A 15,000-nucleotide genomic window follows, 5' to 3' on the forward strand; every position below is an offset into this window, starting at 1 on the left:
TGAAAACACTAAACATGCATCTATAACTATGAATCCACAGACTTTAAACTAATGGTGGTGAACCCTTTTATTTTGAAGGGGGGTTATGAAAACACTGTTTTATCCAAATGTCCTTTTTCCACCAGAAACGGTTGAAGATGAAGACCTTTATTGTGACGAGGTGTTTCCTGTCTGCAGGTGGTACTTTGCTCTGATCTCGGTGTCGGGGATCTTCGCCGTGACCTTCTCGGTGATCTTCGCCTACGTGGCCGACATCACGGAGGAGCAGGAGCGGAGCACCGCCTACGGACTGGTAACTCCGCCCCCGCGCTGCTGCAGGTTAAATCAGAGTTGACCTTTGACCCCGGCTGGGTGTGAACACCGGTTTCCTTCCTCGCGTTCCTCCTCAGGTCTCCGCCACCTTTGCGGCCAGCCTGGTGACGAGCCCGGCCATCGGCGCCTACCTGTCGGCCAAGTACGAGGACGGCCTGGTGGTCCTGGTCGCCACGGTGATCGCCGTGGCCGACATCGCCTTCGTGTTCTTCGTGGTCCCTGAGTCGCTGCCGGACAAGATGAGGCTGACGTCGTGGGGCTTCCCTCTCTCCTGGGAGCAGGCCGACCCCTTCGCTGTGAGTTCAGGGCGATGTCACGGGGTCAGGGGTCAGAGGTCAGAGGAGGAGGATGTCATGTGACATCACGACAACGTTGCGTGTTTCAGATTTAACTTTAAACGTGTCGAGACGCTTCATCTTATTTTCAGGAGGATCCTCGACACAGAAACATGAAATCAGACGACAGTAAACAAAAACAAGAACAACAGGAAAGTAGATTAATCCAACCTGCTCACAGACCTGGTTCTACTGATCACATAACATCAGCTGACTGACTGATTGATTGACAGGTGTCCAGATTGATTGACAGGCTGCTTGTTGTGTCCAGTCTCTGCGGCGGGTCGGTAAAGACCCGACGGTGCTGCTGATCTGTGTCACAGTGTTCCTGTCCTACCTGCCGGAGGCCGGACAGTATTCAAGCTTCTTCCTGTACCTGAGACAGGTGACACACTCTCACTCTCACTCTCACTCACTCTCACTCTCACTCTCACTCTCACACTCACTCTCACTCTCACACTCACTCTCACTCACTCTCACTCTCACTCTCACACTCACTCTCACTCACTCACTCACTCACTCACTCACTCACACATTCTCACTCACTCACTCACTCACACATTCTCACTCACTCACTCACTCACACATTCTCACTCACTCACTCACTCACACACACTCACACACACTCTCACACACACACACACACACTCACACACACACACACACACACACACACAGCAGCTCATCCGTACCTCATCCTGTCTCAGGTGATCGAGTTTTCTCCGGCTGCCATCGCTGCCTTCATCGCCATGGTGGGGATCCTCTCTATCATCGCCCAGGTAACTGATCAGCTGACAGTCTGTCAGACAGGAAGTGATGTAGACTCAGTGTCACCTCTCTGTTGTGTGGTTGTGTGTAGTTGTGATGCCTCTTCTCTGTTGTGTCAGACTCTGTTCCTCAGCGTTCTCATGAGAACCATCGGGAACAAGAACACGGTTCTGCTGGGTTTGGGCTTCCAGCTGCTCCAGCTGGCCTGGTACGGCTTCGGCTCCGAACCCTGGTGAGTCCTCTGCTTCTGCACTCTACTTCCAGTGCGTTGTACTTCCTGTGTGTGTTGTACTTCCTGTGTGCGTTGTACTTCCTGTGTGTGTCCTCCAGGATGATGTGGGCAGCAGGAACAGTAGCAGCCATGTCCTCCATCACCTTCCCGGCCGTCTCTGCTCTGGTGTCTCACAGCGCGTCACCTGACCAGCAAGGTGAGTGGACACCTGTCTGTCTGTCTGCAGAGAACCCAGGTCACCATGGCAACATTCCCCTTTTCTTTTTTTTAATTTCTTTCTTTTTGTTTAGTTTCTTCTGGTTTTGTTGAATTTATTTTAGGTTTTAGTTGTGTGACTTCTAGTTAGTTGTTGGTTCTGGTTCTGCTCTGTCCGCTGTGATGAGTTCAGCCTTCGTCTAAATGGGTCGATAAAACTGCTCAAAGTGAGATCACAGCTTTACCTCTTCGTGTGTGTGTGTGTGTGTGTGTGTGTGTGTGTGTGTGTGTGTGTGTTTCCAGGTGTGGTTCAGGGGATGATCACCGGTATCAGAGGTCTGTGCAACGGTTTGGGTCCGGCTCTGTACGGCTTCATCTTCTTCCTCTTCAACGTGGAGCTGAACGACATCGAACCAGTGGCAGGAAGAGCTGCAAAGAACATCGAGGTACACACACACACACTCACTCACACACACACACACACACACACACACTCACTCACTCACTCACTCACTCACTCACACACTCACTCACTCACTCACTCACTCACTCACTCACTCACTCACTCACTCACTCACTCACTCACTCACTCACTCACTCACTCACTCACACACACACTCACTCACTCACTCACTCACTCACTCACTCACTCACACTCACTCACACTGTATATAGATATATATAGATATATATAGATATATACAGTGAACCCTTGTTTTTCACGGGGGTTACGTTCCAAATAGAAACCGTGAAGTAGTAACCTTGATTTTTTTTACAATTATTATACAATGAAATACTCCATAATACATTGAAACCAAAGAACAAAACCTTTTTACAGGCCCAAGCATTTGTTTAACAAATAAAAGTACTGTATAAATGTTTTTTTACAAATAACTACTGTACTGTAAAATAATAATTTTAATCATCAATACGAACTGAAGGCTTCAAATTGCTGAGATCAGCACCGCCCCACTGCGACCCGAGTCATTGGATTAGAACGGGAGAAAATGAAAAATGATTATGAAAAAAAATACAAAGTACAGTCGGACAAATAGTGACTCACGTGTGTTTCACTGCTCTTCTGACTGAGCCGCTGCATCCTGACTCCGCTCTGGAGCGTCTTTTTCTTCTAAAGCCCGCGGTTCAGCCAATCAGAATGCAGAACACAATGCACGATGCAAATCCGTGAAGCAGCGAGACCGTGAAAGGTGAACCGCGTTATAGCGAGGGTTCACTGTACATCTATATATATAGATATATATGTTTGTTTGTTTGTTTGTTTGTTTATCAGTGTGAGGAAACACCGTCTGTCTCTCTCTGTAGAAGTCGGTCATCCCGGGTCCTCCCTTCCTGTTTGGAGCGTGCGCCGTCTTCTTCGCCCTGTTGGTCGCCATCTTCATTCCTGAGCACCACCGATTGGCTGACGTCAAGACGTGCTCCGTGCACAAGTCCAGCAGCGTCTCCTCTGCACACGCTCAGACCGCCAGCCCTTTGGCCACGCCCACCAGTGACGCGGAGGACATCGAGCCGCTCCTCCAGGACAGCAGCATGTGACTGACGGCCGGCCCGGCCAATCGCAGCGCAGAGGCCTGAGCCCGGTCTGCAAGCCCCGCCCCCTTCACAGTAAAGCGTTACCTGTTCAGATCAGTGAGGTAACGTTCAGACGGGTTTATTTTGTCCTCTGGATCCGTTAGAACCAGAACCAGACAGTCGTCAGTAGAACTGATCGTTCATCTGTCTGATCACAGTCATTGATTTCAGCTCCGTGGAGATGCGTTTGGTTTATCCACCACCGACTGTTGTATTTGTAGCTCCGTCTGTTCGGACCAGCAGCCAGGTGGAGGCGTGAAACGTTTGAACTCTTCATCAGGAGGAAGAGGAGCGGGGGGAGGGGAACGAGGTCAGAGCCGCTCGGGATTGTGGGATATGACACAAGGCCGGCTTATGTTTTCTTTTTCAAACTCTGGCGGTGACGTCATCGTCCTCTCCTGCCGGTGTCTCGGGGAGGAATTAGAGCGTCCAGCGGGTGGATGATGATGCTAAATCAAGCGCTCCTCCTCCTCCTCCTCTCCACCCGCCTGCCTGCCTCTCCAGGTCAGACAAATCAAGCGCTCCTAGTTCCTGATGCATTGTTCTCGGTCTGAAGAACCACATGGTGCCATGCTGTTTCTTTTTCTTCTATATCACGTGTTGTTGTTTTTTTTAGGTCCAAGACGACATTCCTAGAAACAAACCTGTTACCATGGCTACAGTCAGGAGATGCTGTGTCCATAGCAACGGCTGTATAAGTGAGCTGAGTTTGTCTCCGCTGGTTAAAGATAAAGCGATCAGTTGAACTTTGTCCCTGTTGAGGATCAATGTAAACTCTGATCGATCTATTAGATCTCTGATAATCTGTCAGGGACTTGTTACTGAGGTCAAAGGTCACATTTCTCTCCGTCGGTTTAATATTTGACTTGATCCAAGTGTTTACTATCAGTTATTGATACTCTGTTAGTTCAAAACATCGATCGATAAGAACCATCGATCGATAAATCGATAAGAACCATCGATCAATAAGAACTCGTGTCTCGTGTTGCCCCCTGGTAGAGCTCCATTTCTTCTCCAACATAAGCGTCGTCACGGCGACAGAAACACCTGAGAGTCCCGGTCAGGAGGTCGATGACGGCGTCGTCGCCTCATGAGGAACAGTCATGTTTCAGAGTTCCTCCTGCGGGGGGCGTTCCTGAACACATCGTTAGAGTTCCTCCTGCGGGGGGCGTTCCTGAACACATCGTTAGAGTTCCTCCTGCGGGGGGCGTTCCTGAACACATCGTTAGAGTTCCTCCTGCGGGGGGCGTTCCTGAACACATCGTTAGAGTTCCTCCTGCGGGGGGCGTTCCTGAACACATCGTCAGAGTTCCTCCTGCGGGGGGCGTTCCTGAACACATCGTCAGAGTTCCTCCTGCGGGGGGCGTTCCTGAACACATCGTTAGAGTTCCTCCTGCGGGGGGCGTTCCTGAACACATCGTCAGAGTTCCTCCTGCGGGGGGCGTTCCTGAACACATCGTCAGAGTTCCTCCTGCGGGGGGCGTTCCTGAACACATCGTTAGAGTTCCTCCTGCGGGGGGCGTTCCTGAACACATCGTCAGAGTTCCTCCTGCGGGGGGCGTTCCTGAACACATCGTTAGAGTTCCTCCTGCGGGGGGCGTTCCTGAACACATCGTTAGAGTTCCTCCTGCGGGGGGCGTTCCTGAACACATCGTCAGAGTTCCTCCTGCGGGGGGCGTTCCTGAACACATCGTTAGAGTTCCTCCTGCGGGGGGCGTTCCTGAACACATCGTCAGAGTTCCTCCTGCGGGGGGCGTTCCTGAACACATCGTCAGAGTTCCTCCTGCGGGGGGCGTTCCTGAACACATCGTTAGAGTTCCTCCTGCGGGGGGCGTTCCTGAACACATCGTCAGAGTTCCTCCTGCGGGGGGCGTTCCTGAACACATCGTCAGAGTTCCTCCTGCGGGGGGCGTTCCTGAACACATCGTTCAATCTCTCCAGCTGTTATAATCCAACATGTCGTTTGTATGAACTTTTCATGAAAATCAACCGAATATTTTCTGGATCTCGAGTTCAGACGTTTGATTTCGTCCTTTAAAGTCTTTAATTTGAAAATCTGATTTCCTGTTTATAAATTTGCGTCCTCTGTTACGGTCCTGCTCTGGGTTGAGTCCTTCAGGCTCTCTTGTCGCACTGTTTCTAATATTTTTGGCTTTTCTTTGTCGCATCTGACAATTCCTCAGTTGAAACGTTTCTTTATTGATCAACCTGATTATTGATCATTATTATTATTATATTATTGATCATTCAGTCCGTCACATCTTTATTCCATCGATACATTTGATTGACAGGTTTATGTTGAAGAAAAGCAGAATTTTTTTTTTGATGATTTTTGCTTAAAAAAACAAAACAAACGGAATAACAGAATAGTTTCTACTAATTTTCCTGTTAATCGATCCGTTCGGCTCCACTTTGATTGACAGCTGAAAGTTGTTTTTTTGTTGTTGTTTTTTAATGGATGAAAATCCAACATGGCCACCGGACAAAACGTCACCTGACGAAGATCGTTACTGAAGCTACGAACTTTTTCTATGTCTCAATATTAAACGTGTCGATTCACTGAGAGGATGACACTGATGATGTCACGTTTTCCAGATGCTCCGCCTCTTCCTTCTACCCCCTCCTCCTCTTCCCCCTCCTCCTTCTCCCCTACTCCTCCCCCACCCTCCTCCCCTACTCCTCCTCCTCCTCCTCCTCCTCCTCTAATGATGCAGAATGTTGCTAACTAGTTTTTTTAAACGTTCATCTTTATTTCTGTTTTTATATATAAACAGATTCTGAAACACGTGTTGTGCTTTTTCTCTTATTAAGAATATAATTTTGAATAATATCTGGTAATAATAAAGAGATGTATGAAATTTGAAATGTGGACGTGGTTGTTTTTTATTTCACGTATTGATTCATTGATTTTGTGGTTATATATTGAAATACGCTGAGCATTCTGGGTAATATGAGTTTGAAATTACTTCAGGAAGTTTTAAGACTTTTCTCAGACTTTTATTTTGTAAATAAAATTTTAAATGAATAAAATTGTCATTTTTCCATCAACCTCTAATTAATAACCCAGAACCACAAAGTGAAAACGTGTTTTTAGTCCTTTTTGGAGATGAGAATGTGAAATATTTTATTTGTGATGTCATTAGTTCACTTTGTGATGTCAGAGACACGTCAGAGAATCCGTTTCCTCTTTAAAACTCTGATGAACTCCAGACAGCTGTTCTTCTGCTGGACGGAGGAGACGCTGCTGAGACGCTGCTGATGTTCCCGGAGCGGCCACACGGGGGCGACGTCGAGGTGAGTTCATTTCAGGCAACCAGTCGCTTTCACAAACATCTCAACAGGATTAAAGAAAACTGGAGCAGAGTCCCAAAACTTTTAGAAAAAAGAGATTTCAGTATTTGATCTTCAATAAATTTACCAAAAATTAGATTGAAGATTAATCGTAGAAAAAAAATTAATTCAGATTTTATCAATTTAAAAAATAAGTCTACAACAAAGTGTAAAAAGAATGAAGATTTAATAAAACATAATCAGATTAATAGAGAAGTTAAAGTCTCAAACGTCAAAGATCGTCAACACAAAGACAAAATTATTTTCACAAACAACATTTATTACAAAATAAAAACATGAGTAAAAACAGCCACAAACGTCTCAAATCAAAGTTTCACTCAGAAACTTCAGTAAGAATCAGTCACTCAGTTTAAATACAAAAATACAAACTTTTCTCCTTTTAGATGAAACTTGAATGTGAAAAAAAAAAAAAAAATCAGTGAATGTGTTTGAAATATTTAATTTAAAGTCAGAAAACGTCTCGTCTGATATTTTTCTGTTTGGTCACAACTTTAACTTTTTAATCCAGTTTTTCACAAATATTCTCAATAAAGTTTATTTAAAGAAAATCATCGTGACTGCAGACATCGAAGAGAAATCAAATATCTGATCGGTTTAAATCAATAAAATATTGAACAGTAAAATGATCAGAGTTCTGAACAAAAACCTGAACTTCAGTGTTTGCTTTAAATGTCGGGAATCTGATTTTGGAATGAAAAGTTTAATTTAAAAAGTTCAATTATAGATCAAATTAATTTTGAAAACACTCAAACATGAATAAAATAACAGGAATCAAATAAATTCAGCTCAATCAGACTCGAGCTTCAAACTACGGAAGATTAAAAACCTGAAGACACAAAAACAATAAAGTCACTTTTTATTTTCATTAATTAAAATAATCTAATCTACCAGTTTATTTCTGTTAAATGTCAAAATCTTTACATTTGACCTTTAAGTGTCTCATAATTTAGTTTTAGTAAATTAATAATTCATCTTCGTATTTTCAGAAAAGTCCTGCACATAATAAAATTAGCTTCGATTTAAAATTATAAATCACAATCCAGTTCACTTTGGTCGAAATAATTAGAAATAATTACGCACGTAATATTTGTTTACTTTCTCTTAAATTAACGAGTGAACGTCACAGAAAACTATTTTTTTCCTTCCAGAAACAATCTAAGCCATAAAAAATTATATTCATAAAAATAACGTTCACATTTACAACTTCCTGTTGTTTTATTGTGAGCTTGTTTGTTTGTTTGTTTGTTTATTTGTTTGTTTGTTTGTTTTCAAACTCTACAGTGCTGCTTCTACTCATCTGCCACTCACTCACACGCTGCCGAATCTTCTTCATCCTCCTCCTCTTCCTCACAGCAGGCAGGAGATGGACACCTTGGTGGTGGAGTACGGGACGGTGGCTGGTGAGGGAGAAATATCGCAGTAAAGATGGTGACGGTGTCAACAGTGATGGTGTTACGGTGTTAACGGTGACGTGTCAACGGTGATGGTGTCAACGGTGGTGACCGTGATGGTGTCAACGGTGACGGTGTCAACGCTGTTAACGGTGGTGACAGTGGTGACGCTGTCAATGGTGTCAACGGTGATGGTGTTAATGTTGACGGTGTCAACGGTGATGGTGTTACGGTGTTAACGGTGACGCTGTCAACGGTGATGGTGTTAACGGTAATGGTGTCAACGGTGATGGTGTTAACGGTGATGGTGTTACGGTGTTAACGGTGATGGTGTCAACGGTGATGGTGTTAACGGTGATGGTGTTACGGTGTTAACGGTGATGGTGTCAATGGTGATGGTGTTAACGGTGATGGTGTTAACGGTGATGGTGTTACAGTGTTAACGGTGATGGTGTCAACGGTGATGGTGTTAACGGTGATGGTGTTACGGTGTTAACGGTGATGGTGTCTCCATATCTCTTTGTTTGTTTGTTTGTTTGTTTGTTTGTTTGTTTGTTTGTTTGTTTGTTTGTAGATTGAAGCAGCTTTTTGTCCCTCCGTGTCTCCGTCGCTGCTCCGTCTCACCTCGGTCCTTCAGCGAGCTGACGTACGCCTCTATGAACTCCTTCTCCCGGCCGTCCTTCACCTCCTCCGCCTCCCTCGGCTCCCTCCACCTCCTCCTCTCCACCTCCTTCTTCTTCTTCTTCTTCTTCTCCTCTTCCTCCTGATTCTTCCTCTTCTGCTCGGTCGTAGGGTTGTCATAGAGACGGATAAACCTGCCGGGGAGACCAGAACCTGAACCATGAACTCTCAGAGGTTTGACCCATTAAACCCAACAGATGAAGAACTTCTATTTGTTTCAGTTCCGACAGCAGAAGAAGAGCTGACGTCAGATCTGAACCGGACCAGAACCGGACCAGAACCGGACCTGAACCGGACCCTGTGTGGTGTGTTTTGTGTACTTGATGTCGGGGTTGCTGCACACTCGGGTCGGGATGCATTTGAGCTCGTCGCCGCTGACGACGACCATCTTGAGCGTGGAGATGCTGGCGAGACACTGAGGGAGGTACGACAGGTGGTTCTTATGGATCAGCAGGGTGACCAGCTGCTCCAACCTGCAGAACCAGAGGTCACGCAGAGGTCACGCAGAGGTCACGCAGAGGTCAATGGTTTTAAACTGGTATTAAACCATGGGGGTTCTAGCTTGTTTTGTGTGTCTGACATTTTACGGGAGGACCCCCTGGTAGTCCCACTCAGTAGTCCAGCGGGTGTGGTGATGATGTCATCGGTCACCTGTCCATGTCCTGTGGCAGGTCGGTCAGGACGTTATTGCTCAGGTCCAGCAGCTGCAGGCAGGTCATCCTCAGAGCGCAGACGGGGATCGAAGTGAACCTGTTCTCCGCAATGTCCAGGTGATCCATTTGCCTCAGGCTGCTCAGCTGCAGGCAGACATGACATCATCAACATGCTGACATCATCACAACCCCCCCCCCCCCCCCCCACCATGTTCCTGTCTCACCTCGAACGGCAGCTCAGACAGGTTGTTTCCTGTGAGTTCGAGTCTCTCCAGGTTTTCACAGTCTCCGAGCTCCGGAGGAACTCTGGACAGACGGTTGTAGCTGGCGTTCAGCTGCCGGAGCGCGCTCAGTTTACCTGCAGAAAGGTCAGAGGTCAGAGGTCAGAGGTCGTTGGGTACCGAAACTCAGCAGCACGGACAGAAGCAGAACACAGTCAGCCTGTCACAGCGCCTTTCAGCCATCGTCCTTCAAACCAAATCAATGTTTGTGCCAATGTGAGGTGACATTGACCTTTGACCTTTGATATTTATTTTTCATGTGCTAGAGGTCCTGACTGACTCACCGATCTCCGGCGGCAGCTCGGTGATGTTGTTCTTGGGGATCTCCAGCACGGTGAGCTGCGTGAACAGAGACAGGAAGTCGGGCAGCTGGCGGATCTTCGTCCCCCTGATGTGCCACGCCTCCATGTACGTCCTCCACTGCAGCTCCCGCGGGAACTCCTGAAAAACACGTCACCACCACGAAGGTCCTGAAAAACACGTCACCACCACGAAGGTCCTGGAAGGTCAACGCTTCGGAACCAGCTGCTGACTCACCGTCCAACCATCCCCATCCAGCTGGAAGATCAGCTGGTTCTCATCTGGATCCTGCTGGACCTCCTGCTGGACCTCCTCTAACATAAAATATACAACAACATCAACAAATAAACAACCACATCATCACCAAATACAACGACATCATCATCAGCAGACACACCTGTCCCTGTCCCCGGCGGCGTGTCGGTGGGCGTCCACCTCTCCAGGTAGCGCTGCAGCAGGTTGCGTTCGTGGCCCTTCAGGTTCTTGCAGTAGATGCGATACTGCCACTGCTGCTCGATCCTGCAGACAGACGTGTTCATTAAAAACACGGATGTCATATCTGATTTCAGAAAGCGGGACGTCCCGGTTGGTTCTGCTGACTCGTGACCTTCCTGCTGTCTGCGGAGCTCCAACCTGCTGCTATAAATAAACTGTGTTCACGTTACTAAAATCAGAGTTCATGACTAACGGCCGTCAGCTGGCTCTGACTCAGTTTATTTACTTTAAACACACGGTGTATAAAAGGGCAATATTTAGTATTTTTGTTATGAAATGTCAAAGCTGCATTAATCAACATTCAGTATTTATGTAAACATGCAGCTCGATGGAGCTTTTCAGCCTCTTTTAGATGGTTAAACAGGAGCAGCTGAACAACCAGATGTTTTCCACAGAAGACACAAAACAGCTAAAAGAGAGGCAATATGAAGTATATCAGATTACATCATTACTAGAACTCTAATTTATAATGTTTTTTTTACTGTTTAACCTGATAATGACCATGTTCATTCACACGGAGCCATGAAACACAAATTCAAAGAAGAAAATGAAGCTGAGGTCTTATTACAGAACCTTGTGGGACACCAACATCTGTTTCAGGGAAGAAATTAGACAAAAGACTATTTCAAAATAAAGTTTAGATTGACCCGAGTGATGAATGAGGGTTTAAATAAAGGTTGAAACGCTGTGACTCACCTGGGGAGGGCGCTCTGCTCCTTTCTCTCCTGCTCCTTCTTCTGCTTCTGTCCATACTTCTTCACTCGGACCTCCCACATCCCTCTAATCAGAGACAGATCAGAGACCGGGACCTCCAGCTTCCTCTCCAGACCCATCTCCACTGGAGGAGGAGGGGAGGGGAGGGGGAGGAGTAGAGGGGAGGAGGACGAGGAGGGGGGAGGAGGAGGAGAGGAGGGAAGATGAGGGGAGGGGGATGAGGAGGGGAAGGGGAGAGGAGGTGGAGGAGGAGGAGTTCATACCATGTTCATACCGTGTTTATAACGTGTTCATAATGTGTTCATACTGTGTTTATAACGTGTTCGTAACGTGTTCATACCGTGTTTATAATGTGTTCGTACCGTTTATAACGTGTTCATAACATGTTCATAGTGTTTATAACGTGTTCATAACATGTTAATACTGTGTTTATAATGTGTTCATACCGTGTTCATAATGTGTTCATACCGTGTTTATAACGTGTTTATAACATGTTCATAACGTGTTCATACGTCTTCATAACATGTTCATACTGTGTTCACACTGTGTTCATAAAGTGTTCAGGCTGTGTTCATAACGTGTTCATACTGTGTTTATAACATGTTCATAACGTGTTCATTCTGTGTTCACAACGTGTTTATAATATGTTTATAACGTGTTCATAACGTGTTCATACCGTGTTTATAACATGTTCATACTGTGTTCATACTGTGTTCATCACGTGTTCATAACGTGTTCATACCGTGTTTATAACATGTTCATACTGTATTCATACTGTTCATAACGTGTTCATAACGTGTTCATACTGTGTTCATAACGTGTTCATAATGTGTTCATACCGTGTTTATAACATGTTCATACCGTTTATAACATGTTCATACTGTGTTCATAACGTGTTCATACTGTGTTCATAACGTGTTCATACCGTGTTTATAACATCTTCATACTGTGTTCATACTGTGTTCATAACGTGTTAATAACGTGTTTATAATGTGTTTATAATGTGTTCATAACGTGTTCATACCGTGTTTATAACATGTTCATACTGTGTTCATACTGTGTTCATAACGTGTTAATAACGTGTTTATAATGTGTTTATAATGTGTTCATAACGTGTTCATAACGTGTTCATACTGTGTTCATAACGTGTTCATACTGTGTTTATAACATGTTCATACTGTGTTCATAACGTGTTCATAACATCTTCATACTGTGTTCATACTGTGTTCATAACGTGTTAATAACGTGTTTATAATGTGTTCATAACGTGTTCATACCGTTTATAACATGTTCATACTGTGTTCATACTGTGTTCATAACGTGTTAATAACGTGTTAATAACGTGTTTATAATGTGTTTATAATGTGTTCATAACGTGTTCATAACGTGTTCATACTGTGTTCATAACGTGTTCATACTGTGTTTATAACATGTTCATACTGTGTTCATAACGTGTTCATAACATCTTCATACTGTGTTCATACTGTGTTCATAACGTGTTAATAACGTGTTTATAATGTGTTTATAATGTGTTCACAACGTGTTCATACCGTGTTTATAACATGTTCATACTGTGTTCATACTGTGTTCATAACGTGCTAATAACGTGTTAATAACGTGTTTATAACGTGTTTATAATGTGTTCATAACGTGTTCATAACATGTTCATACTGTGTTAATAACGTGTTCATAACATGTCCATAATGTGTTCATACTGTGTTCATAACGTGTTCACAATGTGTTCATACCGTGTTGACTCTCCTTTGTTTTAACAGCAGTTTCTATGTTTTATTCAGCTGGCTGATAATCACATTTTTATTTAATGTTCTGAAGTCACTTCAGGAAAACTCTGACTACCTTCAGATGTTTAGATTTTTCTGCACGAAGCTGTTCAACTCTTCGCTATGAATTCTGGGTAAACTAGAAAACATGTCTGACTGAACAGAACGCAGTCGTGCTCCAGAATCAGATAAGGAAACCACAAAAACATGTTTTCCTCTTCCTGACGGCAGGTGTTGCTGAGTGTTACCATGGAAACGGGTCATGAACGTTGAGGAGTGACGAGGAGTTTGTATCTTTGAATGTTTTTCATATTTCGTGAAGCTTTGTGTTTGTAAATAATGTGGAGTTTATTTCGGAGACGCTGAAACTACAGCCGCAGAATAAAATCCCAGATGTTTGGGGTTTAAAATAAGAACTTAAATTTTTTTTATCGAAGTTGTTTTTACACAAGTTCATTTATTTCTACGTGAGAATTTTTTTTTTAAAGTGACAGTAATTCTCCGTCTGAATGTTTCAAACACGTACATACGAACTGGTTCAAACAACCGTAACATGTCGAACACTTTGAACCTCTTTAATCCACCAAGACACGTTTTATCTTCATGAATGTTCGGAGCCGTCAACATGTCAAAATAATGTCGACTTTATTTGACAGATATTTTGTGTTCAGTTGGTTGTAATGAGATTATGAAGCTGATTTAGTGTTTAGTATGTTTAGCAAACAATTCAACACAAAACACGAACAGACATTTCCAGTTGATGGAGGTCATGTGATCAAAAACTTTACTGAACCCAACGATAAGTTTCTTCAAGTAAAACTTTGTGACTTCAGACATTTAAACACTTTTTATAACGACTGATTATAAAATAGCATTTTGATTTAATATTCAACAAGTTGTTTCTTTATGTTTTCGTGTTTCTTTATGTTTACGTGTTTCTTTGTTTACATGTTTCTTTATGTTTACATGTTTATGTTTATGTTTCTTTGTTTACATGTTTCTTTATGTTTACGTGTTTCTTTGTTTACATGTTTCTTTATGTTTACATGTTTATGTTTATGTTTCTTTGTTTACATGTTTCTTTATGTTTACATGTTTCTTTAGGTTTACATGTTTCTTTATGTTTACGTGTTTATGTTTACGCATTTCTTTATGTTTGTGTTTCTTTGTTTACATGTTTATGTTTACGCGTTTCTTTATGTTTACATGTTTCTTTATGTTTACATGTTCATGTTTACGTGTTTCTTTATGTTTTCATGTTTCTTTATGTTTACATGTTTATGTTTTCGTGTTTCTTTATGTTTACATGTTTATGTTTTCGTGTTTCTTTATGTTTACATGTTTATGTTTTCGTGTTTCTTTATGTTTACATGTTTAAGTGTTCTTTATGTTTACGTGTTTGTTTTTGTTTTCATGTTTCTTTATGTTTACATGTTTATGTTTTCATGTTTCTTTATGTTTACATGTTTATGTTTTCGTGTTTCTTTATGTTTACATGTTTAAGTGTTCTTTATGTTTACGTGTTTGTTTTTGTTTTCATGTTTCTTTATGTTTACATGTTTATGTTTTCATGTTTCTTTATGTTTACATGTTTATGTTTACGTGTTTGTTTATGTTTTCATGTTTCTTTATGTTTACATGTTTACGTGTTTGTTTATGTTTTAATGTTTCTTTATGTTTACATGTTTATGTTTTCGTGTTTCTTTATGTTTACGTGTTTATGTTTACGTGTTTCTTTATGTTTACATGTTTATGTTTATGTGTTTCTTTATGTTTACATGTTTCTTTATGTTTACGTGTTTATGTTTTCGTGTTTCTTTATGTTTACGTGTTTATGTTTACGTGTTTCTTTATGTTTACGTGTTTATGTTTACGTGTTTCTTTATGTTTACATGTTTATGTTTATGTGTTTCTTTATGTT

At 43.0% G+C, this 15,000-nt stretch overlaps 2 protein-coding genes across 2 annotated transcripts in view; one reads left to right on the top strand and one right to left on the bottom strand.

Moving 5' to 3' along the window:
• Positions 1 to 4,178, top strand: part of mfsd14bb (major facilitator superfamily domain containing 14Bb) — a 10,452-nt gene extending 6,274 nt beyond the window's left edge. The window contains exons 5-12 of the mRNA XM_069143675.1: positions 178 to 292; positions 390 to 608; positions 919 to 1,032; positions 1,355 to 1,426; positions 1,535 to 1,647; positions 1,746 to 1,843; positions 2,146 to 2,288; positions 3,166 to 4,178. Coding sequence (XP_068999776.1) covers positions 178 to 292; positions 390 to 608; positions 919 to 1,032; positions 1,355 to 1,426; positions 1,535 to 1,647; positions 1,746 to 1,843; positions 2,146 to 2,288; positions 3,166 to 3,396 — 1,105 coding nt within the window. The 3' untranslated portion in view covers positions 3,397 to 4,178. The remainder of the gene's footprint in view (positions 1 to 177; positions 293 to 389; positions 609 to 918; positions 1,033 to 1,354; positions 1,427 to 1,534; positions 1,648 to 1,745; positions 1,844 to 2,145; positions 2,289 to 3,165) is intronic.
• Positions 4,179 to 7,021: 2,843 nt separating this feature from the next.
• The window catches only part of lrrc2 (leucine rich repeat containing 2), an 8,353-nt gene continuing 374 nt past the window's right edge, over positions 7,022 to 15,000 (bottom strand). The window contains exons 2-10 of the mRNA XM_069143676.1: positions 11,281 to 11,422; positions 10,487 to 10,608; positions 10,327 to 10,403; positions 10,074 to 10,230; positions 9,733 to 9,866; positions 9,507 to 9,652; positions 9,176 to 9,328; positions 8,799 to 8,989; positions 7,022 to 8,180 (exon numbers count right to left, since the gene is read on the bottom strand). Of these exons, the coding sequence (XP_068999777.1) occupies positions 8,131 to 8,180; positions 8,799 to 8,989; positions 9,176 to 9,328; positions 9,507 to 9,652; positions 9,733 to 9,866; positions 10,074 to 10,230; positions 10,327 to 10,403; positions 10,487 to 10,608; positions 11,281 to 11,417 (1,167 nt within the window). The 5' untranslated portion in view covers positions 11,418 to 11,422 and the 3' untranslated portion in view covers positions 7,022 to 8,130. The remainder of the gene's footprint in view (positions 8,181 to 8,798; positions 8,990 to 9,175; positions 9,329 to 9,506; positions 9,653 to 9,732; positions 9,867 to 10,073; positions 10,231 to 10,326; positions 10,404 to 10,486; positions 10,609 to 11,280; positions 11,423 to 15,000) is intronic.

This window comes from Embiotoca jacksoni, unplaced genomic scaffold (assembly GCF_022577435.1).
Source record: "Embiotoca jacksoni isolate LCO1_2020_lvr unplaced genomic scaffold, fEmbJac1.0.p SCAF_112, whole genome shotgun sequence".
Lineage (NCBI taxonomy): Eukaryota > Metazoa > Chordata > Actinopteri > Embiotocidae > Embiotoca > Embiotoca jacksoni.